Source organism: Gekko japonicus, unplaced genomic scaffold (genome assembly GCF_001447785.1).
Source record: "Gekko japonicus isolate JY-2015 unplaced genomic scaffold, Gekko_japonicus_V1.1 scaffold2079, whole genome shotgun sequence".
In the NCBI taxonomy this organism is placed as follows: domain Eukaryota; kingdom Metazoa; phylum Chordata; class Lepidosauria; order Squamata; family Gekkonidae; genus Gekko; species Gekko japonicus.
Window position 1 is genome coordinate 84,183 of NW_015175426.1, and position 12,742 is coordinate 96,924.

At 46.9% G+C, this 12,742-nt stretch overlaps 1 protein-coding gene across 1 annotated transcript in view; it reads right to left on the bottom strand.

Annotated features, from left to right (window-relative positions):
• Nucleotides 1-5,692: 5,692 nt before the first annotated feature.
• The window catches only part of LOC107122679 (HLA class II histocompatibility antigen, DRB1-9 beta chain-like), a 12,802-nt gene continuing 5,752 nt past the window's right edge, over nt 5,693-12,742 (bottom strand). Inside the window, exons 3-6 of the mRNA XM_015425809.1 lie at nt 9,748-10,047; nt 6,179-6,472; nt 5,975-6,079; nt 5,693-5,766 (exon numbers count right to left, since the gene is read on the bottom strand). Of these exons, the coding sequence (XP_015281295.1) occupies nt 5,693-5,766; nt 5,975-6,079; nt 6,179-6,472; nt 9,748-10,047 (773 nt within the window). The remainder of the gene's footprint in view (nt 5,767-5,974; nt 6,080-6,178; nt 6,473-9,747; nt 10,048-12,742) is intronic.

The following is a 12,742-nucleotide window of genomic DNA, read 5'->3' on the forward strand; positions in this document are numbered from 1 at the left end:
GCGAGACACAAATCTGTGAGTTGGAGGCTAAAAAACTGTGAGCTAGCTCACACTAACTCAGCTTAGAGGGAACACTGATACTGACTCTCCTGGTGCTACTGCTAAGTAACATTGCATTCAGCCTCTGTAAAAGGTCATATTTTCCCCTCCAGGCTGTTAGGTCAAGGTTTCCCTTGCTCGAAAGCCAGTCAAATCCGACTCTAGGGTTGCGGTGCTCATCTCCGTTTCCAAGCCGAAGAGCCAGCGCTGTCCGAAGACGTTTCCGTAGTCATGTGGCTGGAATGACTAAACACAAAGTCGGACAGAACGCTGTTACCTTCCCACCGAAGTGGTACCTATTTATCTACTTGCAGTTTCTTGCTTTCGAACTGCTAGGTTGGCAGGAGCTCTAGTCATATATGAGAAATGTTTCAGGTGAGTAGCCATGTTGGTCTGAAGAAGCAGAACAAAGTTTGAGCCCAGTGGTACCTTTAAGACCAACATAGTGTTATGCTGGGTGTAAGCTTTCATGTGCATATGTAAGAAATGGTGACTGTGCAAACACATTCCCGTTAGAACCAGTGTTAGCAGTACCTCTTATAGCGCTGTTCCACTTAGCATTCTGTTTTCAGGAGCATAATCACAGTGTTAAAGGTGGTCTTACTGTACACCACGGTATAAATCATGCGCCTTGAACTGGAAAGTCTGACAGCCAGACTCCAGCACTTGATGTGCCGCCAAAGTTGCAGCCTGCCAGAGGAGGGAGATGTAGGTACATCAATCTAGTCGGCTGCTGCACAGAACTGTTATAACAATAAGCATCATTAAAGGTTTAGACAACATCAATTTCAAAGGTAAACCTTAAACACCCAACAGGCTTTAATCCAGTCTGGTAGAAGGTGTACAGGCATCCCCCCAGATCCTATGAGCATTTGAGATCAATATTTTGGAAATGTCATCAAGCCTATGTGACACTTGCTGAAAAATTTCTGTATAAAACATTTTCAAAACGTGGTTCATTGACAACCTATCTGTGATGTGTCAGGATGGATGGCTGTGTTAAGTCTTTAAGGTTTTATCCTGTAATGTGCACATGAAATGTGAAACATTAAAAAACTGTAAGAAAGAATGCTTATGGATGTATTGATTGTGATTTGCCAAAACAATGGTTTTGGACTGCCTGTAATAATGAAAGAAAAAGTGTTTAATGTAATAATTTCCTTTCAATTTATGAAACCTGTTTCTTGTGCTTGGAAAATAACAATAAAAAGAAAATTTAAAATAAAAAAAGTTAAAAATGAATGAATGAAATTAATGATTTCTTAAGTCTAAAATCATGCTGGCTAGAACTAATAATGCAAGCAACTCAAGTTAATTCTTCTTATTCCTTATTCACCAGAGGAAAAAACCCCTGTGAGGCTCAGCAAGAGGGGAATCTTGAATATCAAAGCTTACTGCTAATATATTTTTAATTCAAAATAAACTGAGGGAGGATAACTATTTGTGCTGGCTACAGTGGGAGTTGTTCGAAGATAAAACTGCCGTGGGCTCGGCTACTGACCTTTGCAACTGTCTGACCTAGGATTAAAACCTGTTGGGTGTTTAAGGTCTACCTTTGAAACTGATGTGTTCAAACAGTTCTGGGAAAGATATTACAATCCGTTGCCTAAACCTTTAATGATGCTTATTGTTATAACAGGTCTGGGAACAGCTGTTGAAAAGCAGTAAACATCTAATGTAAGAAAATTAAGTATAATCACCCTTGCATATGCTATGTCTTCCATGGAGCCCCAACCCCCCCAATGAAACAAAGTGATGATCTCTCTGTCCTACTTCGCAGGGCCGGCGCAGGCTAAAATTTCCAAAAACTGGGGTAAACTCTAAATCATTATTTAGAAGTTAAGAGAACTGGAAAGTTTTCAACCAAACCATCAATAGTAGCATAGTTTATTCGAAACAGGGAGGGGTTTTTGTGCAACCATTACACTTTTTTTTATATACAAAACCTTTCATTTTTACCAGTTACTCTTTTTACATTGCATGCACACATTATAGGAAAAAGAGTCCAGCAGCACCTTAAAAACTAGCACAGCTACTCATCTTGTACATCCTCACTGCAGGCAACTTTGTGTGCAGCACAGCAGACCCAGCAGCAGCAGGCCCGCTGCAGAACAGTTCTACCCTCTCCCATTTTAAAGACAAGCCCCCGCCCAAGCATAGCATGTTCATAGGCACATTTAAATGTCGCTGCATACTCCCTATCCGACAGAGGGCACCCCCAAAAATAAAAATTGGGGTACCCCCGATCACTCCTAAAAGGTGCCTAGAGGTCCATCTCCCTGAGACGTGTCACCCCAAAACTAAATAAAGTGTTGGTCGGGCTGGCCTACCTTGCAGGGCTGGCGTGGGGAAAAATGCCAAAACAGCTCCTGCTGTCCCCAAAATTTCCAAAAACACCCTCTAGCTCGCCCAAACTGCTCCTGCTGCCCAGGGGCTTCTCAGGGAGGCCAGGGGCGGTCTAGAGCACTAGTTTGCACTACAGGCTGGCATTTTTGTGTGCAGATTTTCAGAGCGGTAAACCTTTAATCTTGACTTTGGATTCTGTGTCCACCTTACTCACCATTCTTTTCCCACTGGTGTCTTTATTCTGCAGCTACAATCAAAACAACACGCTTCTCCGATCCATGGGGGTCGCGAAGAGTCGGACTCGACTGTGCGACTGAACAACCACCACCCCCTAGTAAAGGGGAAATGGTGATCTGGGTAGTTGTGCATTTGTTCTCTAGACAAGCTCACTTTATCCCGTGTAAACATCTACCCACAAAGCTAAAGCACTGGCTAAACTGTTCATGCATCACACTGTCAGATTACATTCAGTGCCCAGTAAAATAATCTCCAACTTGGGAGCCCAGTTTGTTGCCAAATACCGACTCACCTTTCTTAGAAGCCATCCACAGCACGGTAGTAAACGTTTGCCAAGTGAAGTGCATCAGGCCATTCCCCCCCCATAAAACCTCATCAAACTCCTAAGATCCCAGGAGAAACTCTGGAGAGCCAGCTTAGTGTAGTGGTTAAGAGTGGCAGACGACTCTAATCTGGAGAACTGGGTTTGATTCCCACTGCTCCTCCACATAAAATGACCAGGGGCGGCTAGGGGTCTCCAGCAGCTGCAACGTCCCCGGGGGTTTTCCGGGTCGTCTTTTCCCCATAAGACACATTTGGCATGACCGTACGTATTGAGATATGTCTGCATGCATGTGGGGCCACCAGAACTGGCATTGCAAGAGGTGCAAAGTCTTTAAATAACCGAAATGTCCAGCCGGTTTGGATTCATGCCTGAAATGCAATACTTCCCCCCGCAAGGCCTGCAGCACAAAAAGCTTGTCTCCCTTATACCAACATCAAGTTCAGCTTTGTCCTCTTCCGTAAGGGCTCCTTTAAATTTGGTCAACCACGGCTCTTTCTCTCCCCGCCCAGCTGTGAGGGCATGAACATAGAGTCTACCACCTCCTCCCATTGACTAGCATGCTGGGGGAGGCGTGCCAATGTGTCGGCAAGGAAGTTTGATTTCCCGGGGTGCTGCAGGGTGAATTGAAACTTAGAGAAAAACTCCGCCCACCTGAGCTGCTTAGCATTCAGGTTGCAGGGGGTTTGCAGCGCCTCTAGGTTTTTATGATCAGACCTCAAAAGGCACCCTCACCCCCTCCAACCAATGTCGCCAGGTGGTAAGGGCCAACTCAATGGCCACCGTTTCCTTGTCCCACACAGCCCAATTACGTTCAGTGGCACTGAATTTTTTCAAGACGTACACCAGGGGGTGGAGTTTACCATCCTCCCCTTTTTCGAAAACCCCCCCCCCCCCCCGGCTACCTCCAAGGCATTGACCTGCCTGAACCACTAATCTTTTATTTTCACCAGGAGGGTGTTCAGAGGTGAATAGTTCTTTTAATTTATCAAAAGCTTGTTGGCACTCCGAGGTCCAGGATATCTTAGCCCCTGGTTTAGTACTATCTTGGCCCGGGTTTAGTACTATCCTGGTCTTTAGCAAGTCTGCTTTTCCTTCTTTCCAGTAACAGAGGGGAACCCATGCCTTTTGGGGAAGGGGCATGCTTGCAAGCCCTGGTTGCTTTGCTCTGGGGGCTTGCGGGGGGGCTGTCTGGCTGGGTGAGGTGGGGGGGGGCCTCAGGGAACCATCTGCCTCAGGGGGGAGGGGGGACACCTCACACAGTCATTTCTGCACTAAACAATGTTTGCACAATGTACAAAAATCCCACAGGATTGCCAATTCTCTGTTTCAAAAAATACAAGTTTGCAGTAAGCATACACACAAACTGACAGCCATTTCTCTTTTAGGCTCACCCACCCTCCCGCTGTACAAAACAACGGCAGCCATTTTCGCCAGCCTCCTTCCCAGCAATCCCTCCGCACAACCCTAACTCCTCCTCCTTCTCTATTCAATGGCGGCTCAGCAAATAGGGGGGAAACTGGAGGAGGTTGGGACTTCGGGGGGGGGGATGGTGGGACTTCCGGCTACAGAGTCGGGGAAGAACACCTGTTGTCTGGGGCAGAACTCCATGGCAACTTTCCCTCAGTATGAATATATATACACACACACACATACACAAAAGCCACATCCCTCAGTGTGTATATACACACACACACAAAAGCCACATCCCAAGACAGACAATATGCATTTTTCCCCCCACAGGGGCTGAAGGCAGTTTGAAAAAGTGATTGCTGTACATTTGTGTACACTCATCCCGCCGTAGCTTTTGATAGTCACTTCTGTACACACCCCTTTCTACAGGAGCTTGATGTGGCCATTTCTGCTCTGCTTCTTCCTCGGGCCTTTCCTCCTGACCGATCTGTCTCCAGTTTTTGTGCTGATGTCTCCTCTTTTCCTTCATCCACAAACCCCATGCTGCATACAGCTTAAAAGAAAACATTTAGGCATCTAGCATATTCATCTGATTAAATATTAACTTGGTGACCTCCTTTTTAAAAACGCCAATCTGTTGGATTATTTATTTTAGACATGTACAAACCCACACACAAAACTGCCTTATATTGAATCAGACCATTGGTCAATCAAGGTCAGTCTTGTCTTACTTAGACTGGCAGCGGCTCTCCAGGGCCTCGGGTCAAGGCCTTTCACATCACCTACTGCCAGATCCTTGAACTGAAGATGCCGGGGACTGAACCTGGGACTTTTTGCATGCCATGCAGTGGCTCTTCCACTGAGCCACAGCGCCTCTCTGACAACTGAGATCCAGACTTGAAATATTGCTGTGGTGGCGGTGGGGAGCTGGCTGACAAAGAAGGGAAAATAGTAGCAATTGCTCGGAAATCATTATGGCATATTTCATAATAAAAACATATAACAAGAGGAATTCACCCCCATCAACAGCACTTCTAGGAACAAATCTAGTTCCCCTGGGGCAGAGGACGACAGCTTTACCTCCAAGAATAGACACCCACTGAATTGTCCAGGGCTAACAGATTTGCCATCACTGCAGAGGGGTCAGGAGCTGGGCTGCCCACCCAAATATTAGCACTTTACTCTGAATGCCACCAAAACAGCTTGCTGAATAAGGAGCCACAGATGCATAGAGTCTGTTAGCGGCACCCCTCGAGATTCAGTGAAGCAGTCTGTCTCAGACAGCAGATTGCTAGGGAACCACAAAGGGTTTCACATCACATCTTACTGTCACAGTCATTTTTGGGCTTCTTCTGATTCAGGACTCAGGCGGTCCTTGCTTTTGGTATCTGGATACGACTTATTCTTGCCTACAAAGGAAGACGGGGATGAAGTTAGCACTGTGATTCGCAACCGCCCCCCCCCCCCCCCCCCCCCCATTTTCCAGCCTGTGTGACCGGAGCCATAGTTAGGCAGGCAGCCTGGTTTCATTCTTGCCCCTCCTCCAGCTTTGCTGCCCACATTACCATCACCACCCCAAAACCACAATCCCAACCTCTTGCAGAAATACCGACTCACCTTTCTTAAAAGCCATCCACAGCATGATTCCACCTGCGACGGAAAGCAGCATCCCGAGGACGAACACTATCCAAGGCCAAACAGCAACGGTCCCTACAGCAGAAGCTGGAGACGTAGGGACAGGTGTGGGTGAGCATGAACAAGGTGTCCCTTCTGTCCCTGAACTCTGGGGGTGCTGGGGTGTAGGGCAAGTTACTCCTTCACCTTCACCTTTCGGTTGCCAATGGGCTGTCATCTCCAGCGGCTTGTCCCAGGCTTTGTGTTGCACCTGGCAGACGTAGCTGACTCCACGGTCCATCTCTTTGGGCAGGATTATGCTCTGCATGCCGAATGTCCCATTGGGCAGTATCTGGGGTTTAGATTCTACCTGCTGTTGAGGCACCCCATTTCGCAGCCAATGAACGCGAACATCTTGGGGGTAGAAGCCACTCACCAGGCACTCCAGCACCTCAAGGGTGTTACTCAGCACCACTGTGGAAACCTGAAGGCTTGGGAGAGCTGTCAGAAGAGAACACACATTCTAGACCCTAGGTAATCAACTACAGTGAGATGTAAAAAGCCTACAAAAGTTCCTTGAAAATCTAATGACAGCAACCAGAAGAATACTTAGACTGAATCTGCACAAGCACATCAAGTGCATTTCACCCCTTCTACCACTGATGGGGCACGCATGTGAGTTTTAAATTCACTTATACCTGGTTTTGGAACTGACAAATAGCCATGCAGAAAAGGTGATTGCTTTACGATGCATGTGTGATTTCGGCCATAATAGCAGGCCATATCGGCATAGTAACTCTTGAACCCAGAGTTCAAGAACACCATAAAGAACAGGCATACAGTCTTTATTGGCACACTGTAAGGAAGAGACCGCTTGTATGTAAAACAGCAACACTGAAGAACTGAACGAGGGCAGGAGGGGGAAGATCGACCTTGCAAATCATTGCGGGAACTGCCCGGTTTTTAGCTTCGCAAGATCTGCACAGCTGAGATATCTTAATTAACAGCTGGATAGAGGGGCAGCATCTTAACAGGTCCGAGGATAAAAGCCAAAAAGGTGTATGTGTGTGGGGGAGGAAGCGTGCGCTTTTGGGTCAGGGAGAGCGACCAAAGATGCATTCATCATTTTTAACAAGGTGAACACCTGCATTGTAAGGCTGAAACACAGCCAGGTAGCCTCTTGTTTGCCAAAGGGTTGATAAATGACTGTTCAAACAAAGAGATTTAAACTGAGCATTGCAAATGATGTCAACAATGATGTAAAGTTGGGAGGAGCAAGAAAAGGATATAGGCAACATCCCTGCTGTTACTCACTGGACATCTGAGCTGAATTTTGGGCTGTAAGATGTCCCTTATTTGAATAAAACTTTTTTTCTACCCTTTACTGCCTGGAATTGTCTGTCTCACTGTGCGGTTTATTGGCTAGCCACACAAGTCAAAGAACCTTTTTTTATTATATTATGGCCCTGAACCAGATCCAGTTAAAAAACAAACACTATTCAGATATTCAAATATACAGATTAAAAACTCTGATTAAAATACAGGAACAGAAGATTTTGCAATAAGTAAACGGATTTATATTATATTAAAAGGAGAAAAGTCAAAGAACCTTAGCACCCTCAGAGCATTGCCTTCACTACAATGGGCCCTAATCACTGGAGTCTTTTGGACCTTGGTGTAGCATGTTATTCCCCTATGAATGGGAGCAATTCACGGTCTCTAAGGGCATGCTGCGGTGTATGGAGCTGCGGTGGCTCAAGTGGTTAAGACGCTGAACTGCATAGTCATGCCGGCCACATGACCACGGAAACGTCTTCGGACAGGGCTGGCTCTTCGGCTTTGAAACGGAGATGAGCACCGCAACCCTAGAGTCGGATTCGACTGGATTTCAAGCAAGGGAACCTTTACCTTTACTAAGGGCAAAACTACATGTTATATCAGGACTCCTGAGTAGCCACAGTGGTGGTGGTGTTTTGGATTGGGGATACAGTCCTGAGGAAGGAGGTAAACCTCTTTCCCACGTGCCGTTTCCCCAATCAAAACTGCCCTCCTCCCTCCCAAGCCACTATTAGATCCAGTAGGGGAAAAGACACATTATGCTCCTTTTGCCTGTCCCCCCCCCCTACTAAGCTAGTGTTTTAAATTTTATTCGGGGCATTTTAGCCCATCTTTCTCCAATGACACTCAAGATGTGTTGCAATGATTTATCAGCTAGTCTGCCCCCAAGATAAATTTCAGCTTGTCTATGGGTTTCTTCAGGGAAGACACCATAGCCTTGTTCTGCCTATATGTTATGTCCATCTTTTCTTAGGAAAGAGCCAATGTGTGTTCTCTATACAAATGAAACCAGGAAGCCATACCTGGATAAATATGGGGTTTGTATCACACATGCAGCCATACATGCGTTCACTGTAACATGAGAATTACTCAATGCACAAAGTCAAGTGTACACCATTACATGGATTGTACGTGCACTCACTGCAACTTATGAACAGAGCTTTATTGCTGGCATTTAAGTGGTGATCTTGACACTGGCTCACCTTGCCCAGATCTTGTAAGGACAAAAGGTGAGGAGTGCTTAGGAAGAGTGACATTACATCACCACTTGGTTTTAAACACTCCACAGCCTTCTAAATTCCTGTGTGTGCTAAGAGAGGCATCAGGGGAGGAATCACAGAATCATAAAGTTGGAAGGGACTTCCAGGGTCATCTAGTCCAACCTCCTGCACAATGCAGGAAATTCACAAATACCTCCCCCTCCACACCCACAGTGACCATTGTTCCACACCCAGAACATGACAAAAAAAACCCTTCAGGATCCCTGGCCAAACCGGCCTGGAGAAAAATCGCTTCCTGACCCCAAAGTAGCGATCAGCATTATCCTGGGCATGTAAGAAGGGCCACAAGAACTAAGCACTGAGGCAACCCTTCCTGCCCTCCCAATCATGATCTGCCTAAGTTCACACAATCCACATTGCTGTCAGATGGCCATCTAGCCTCTTTTTGAAAACCTCCAGAGGAGGAGAGCCCACCACCTCCTGGGGAAGCCTGTTCCACTGAGGAACCGCTCGAACTGTCAGGAAGTTCTTCCTAATGTTTAGCTGAAAACTCTTCTGATTTAATTTCATCCCATTGGTTTTGGTCTGACCTTCCAGGGCAACAGAAAACAACTCCGTACCATCCTCTATATGACAGCCCTTCAAGTACTTGGAGGTGGTTGTCATATCTCTCAGCTGGCTCCTCTCTAGGCTAAACATACCCAGCTCCTTCAAGCTTCCCTCATAGGACATGGTCTCCAGACCCCTCACCACCTTTGTTGCTCTCCTCTGGACATGTTCCAGCTTGTCTATATCCTTCTTAAATTGTGTTGGCCCAAAATGAACATAATACAAAACTGAACACAAGGAATGGGAGGATGGGATCCTCTGAACTGCGGGGCACATCCTGCGGAGAAGCCATACCACTGACTTGAGACATTACAGGACCAGGAGGACCTGGTGATCTTCCCACTCTGCAAGAAGATGTCAGGGTGACCCTGCTACAAGGCAGGACTGAGGATTTTCCTTCTTATGGGGTGGGGCAGCCTAGCTGGGAAGAGCAAAGGTGTGGGCTAGGGTGGTACTCCCATGTTTTGAGGCATAGGTTCTAACATGGATAAGCAGCTGGCGTCAAGGCTCCTGGTTTTTGGAGAGATTAGAGGAGTAATTAGTTAGTACGGAGATGGGGGAGGGCAAGTGCCAGGACCCCTGGGCTCCTCTGGAAAGGCTCTCCCTTACCTTGCAATTGCAGCTGGAAGTTTTCTTTGAGTGGGCCTTCGAGCGACTGGTGTCTGACCTGGCAGGAGAAGTTGGCATTTGCATCAGCAACGTCCGGTGTGAGTTCCAAGATGCTCCTGGCTTGGTACAGGCCACTCTGACTGTCCTGGTGAACCGATGTTTGGGGGCCTTTCACCACCGCACCATCTTTCAGCCACTCCACAGAGACATTCCCAGGGTAAAAAGCAGACACCGTACACGTGACAGCACCCTCACGGGCCAGCTGCAGCTTTGTGGGTCCGACTGCTACGTGAGGCTCAGCTGAAGGCAGAGAGGAAGGTTAGGAGGGGGGCTCATCCTCCAGAGGCCCACCTGAAGCCCCCCCCCAGCCCCAGAGCCCTTCCCATTCTCTCCCGAGTAGCAATGGACAAAGATGCTCTTTATGGATTTTCACTGCTAGAGTCCCCTTTTCTTTGGGTGGGGGTTTGCAAAAGTTCTTAAGCCATTATATGTGATGCATATGCAAATTATGCAGAAAAATAACATTAACATGCATAAATGTAATGGGAAACAGTGGGGAACCATCACTACAGACAATGCACCAAATGCGTCAAAATAAAGTAGTCAAAATAAAATAGTCATTTGCAGGGCTCCCTCTAAGCTGAGTTAGTGTCAGCCAGCTCTCAGTTTTTAGCCTCCGGTTCACACATTTTTGCCTTAGCTCAGGAAGGGTGGCTCCAGAGCAAACTCATCTATGCAGTAGCCAAATCGCTCACAACTTTAATGCCAGTATCTCGCAAAGTAGAGTTTTTGCTCACAAGACTCCACAACTTAGAGGAAGCATTAGATGGGGCTGCACTGAAGGACTGGGGCTAAGCCGTTCAGTAACATCTCTAGTCTGGATCCATCTCTGCAGCTTAGTTTGGAGGTGGGCAGGATGGTTCATCAATCAATCAATCAGTCCTTTATTGGCATATAAAACAAATAAGATGGAATACAGAATATAGCTATTTCCCTGTGAGGTCCTTTGGCCTCCCCAGTTCTAGTTCTCTCTCTCAAGGGATATCCAAAGGGGCCTCTTCTTTCAACTCAGCTTCAGCTACGGAGAACCATGAGAACAAGCGTATTGTGGAGTATGGGCATCTCATCTCTACCCTAAGCTTGCAAGGAAGCTCTGAGCAACCTGTTTTGGGGATCTTGCACAGCAATTCGGGGACCTTACAAAATTGGTGAAAATCATTAAATATGAAGGTCATGACCCCTCAAGTAAAGTGCTCTAGGCCCGGGCATGCATAACATATGGAATATATGTTTAATGGCAATAAAAGGCTCTGGACATTAGAAATGGCAATCATAAACAATGCCGAGAACAGGAGTTTTTTTAACCTGTTGGAACTGAGCATGCCTTGAGCATGCCTTGGAAGTACCATGGCTCAACAATAGAGCATATGCTCCATGCACAGAAGGTCTCCATCCTTCATATCAGTATCTCCATTTAAAGGCTCCCAGGGCCAATCCATGCGTTATTTATTTATTTATTTATTTATTTCAATTTCTATCCCGCCCTCCCCACGCGCAGGCTCCCGTTCTCCCGTTCCCCCCGGGTCTTGTGGATTGGGTGTGCATCTTTTTTCTGGGGGAACTCGCCAGAAAAGAGTTCTGGAACCTCTTCAGTATACAGATTGATAACTGCACTTAAGAAAGCAGTGGTTCGCCCTCTCTTGAAAAAGCCATAATTGGACCCAGCCGAATTGGCTAATTATCGGCCAGTTTCTAACTTGGCCTACTTGGGCAAGCTTATAGAAAGGGCTGTGGCAATACAGTTACAGGGCTTTTTGGATGATACTTCCTTCTTAGATCCCTTTCAGTCTGACTTTCGCCCGGGCCACAAGATGGAGACAGCACTAGTCGCCCTCACGGATGACCTTCAGAGGCATCTGGATCGGGGCGGATCAGCAGTGTTGCTGCTGTTAGACCTGTTGGCAGTGTTTGACATGGTCGACCATCAGCTACTGATCCACCACCTCGCCAACATCGGGGCTCATGGACTGGCCTTGCAGTGGCTTGCTTCCTTCCTCCAAGGTCGTGGACAAAGGGTGGCACTGGGGGGACCAACTGTTCCAGAGACACCCACTGGACTGGACTGTGGAGTGCCTCAAGGGGCAGTGTTATCCCTGATGCTTTTCAACATCTACACGCGCCCCCTTGCCCAGAGGCATGGCCTGGGATGTCACCAGTATGCAGATGACACCCAGTTCTATCTGTAGTTGGGCAGTCAGTGCAACTCCAAACCAAAGACCTAGACTGGGTGTTACAAGCCGTGCCTGGTTAGCTCAGACTGAGCTGGCTGAAACTGAATCCGATGAAGACGGAGGTCCTGTGCCTGAGCCGGGGCAGTCCAAGGATAGGGATCCCGCTCGGTGTCTGTTGTGGGGAGGGGAAGGGAAAGGAGTTTGTAAGCCGCTCTGAGACTCCTTTGGGTAGTGACGGGCGGGGTATCCAATCCAATCCAATCTCTTCTCTTCTTCTCTTCTTCTTCAATAGCATACCGAATTCGCTTCAAGGTGCTGGTACTTACCTTTAAAGTCCTACATAGGTAACTTATTGATATTGAGATGCAAGAACTTAGAAGTCTTGCCTCTGGTAGATGTTCCCCTTTGTGGTGAGGGATGTCCACTAATGGTGTTTTGGCTGAGTACTTCTCCAGCTTGACTATTTCTGAGCATCGAAGGGCATTTATGTTAGCTTGTTTTAATATTCTTCCCTCTGCGGTACTGTACGGGAGGTTTTAAAAAATGCCATACTCCTCTAGACTTTGTTCTTGCAGTCTGGGGGAGATAGAAAGTACTGAACATGTTCTCCTGCACTGTATATTTTACTGTGATATTCATGTCATATATCTAGAATCTCTGCTACAAATTTGCAAGGGTCAATCTGATGTTTGCAAGACGGTTTTTTTACTATCTTCCCATAACTCTGAGATCACTGATTTGGTGGCTAAATTTCTATGTTGTGC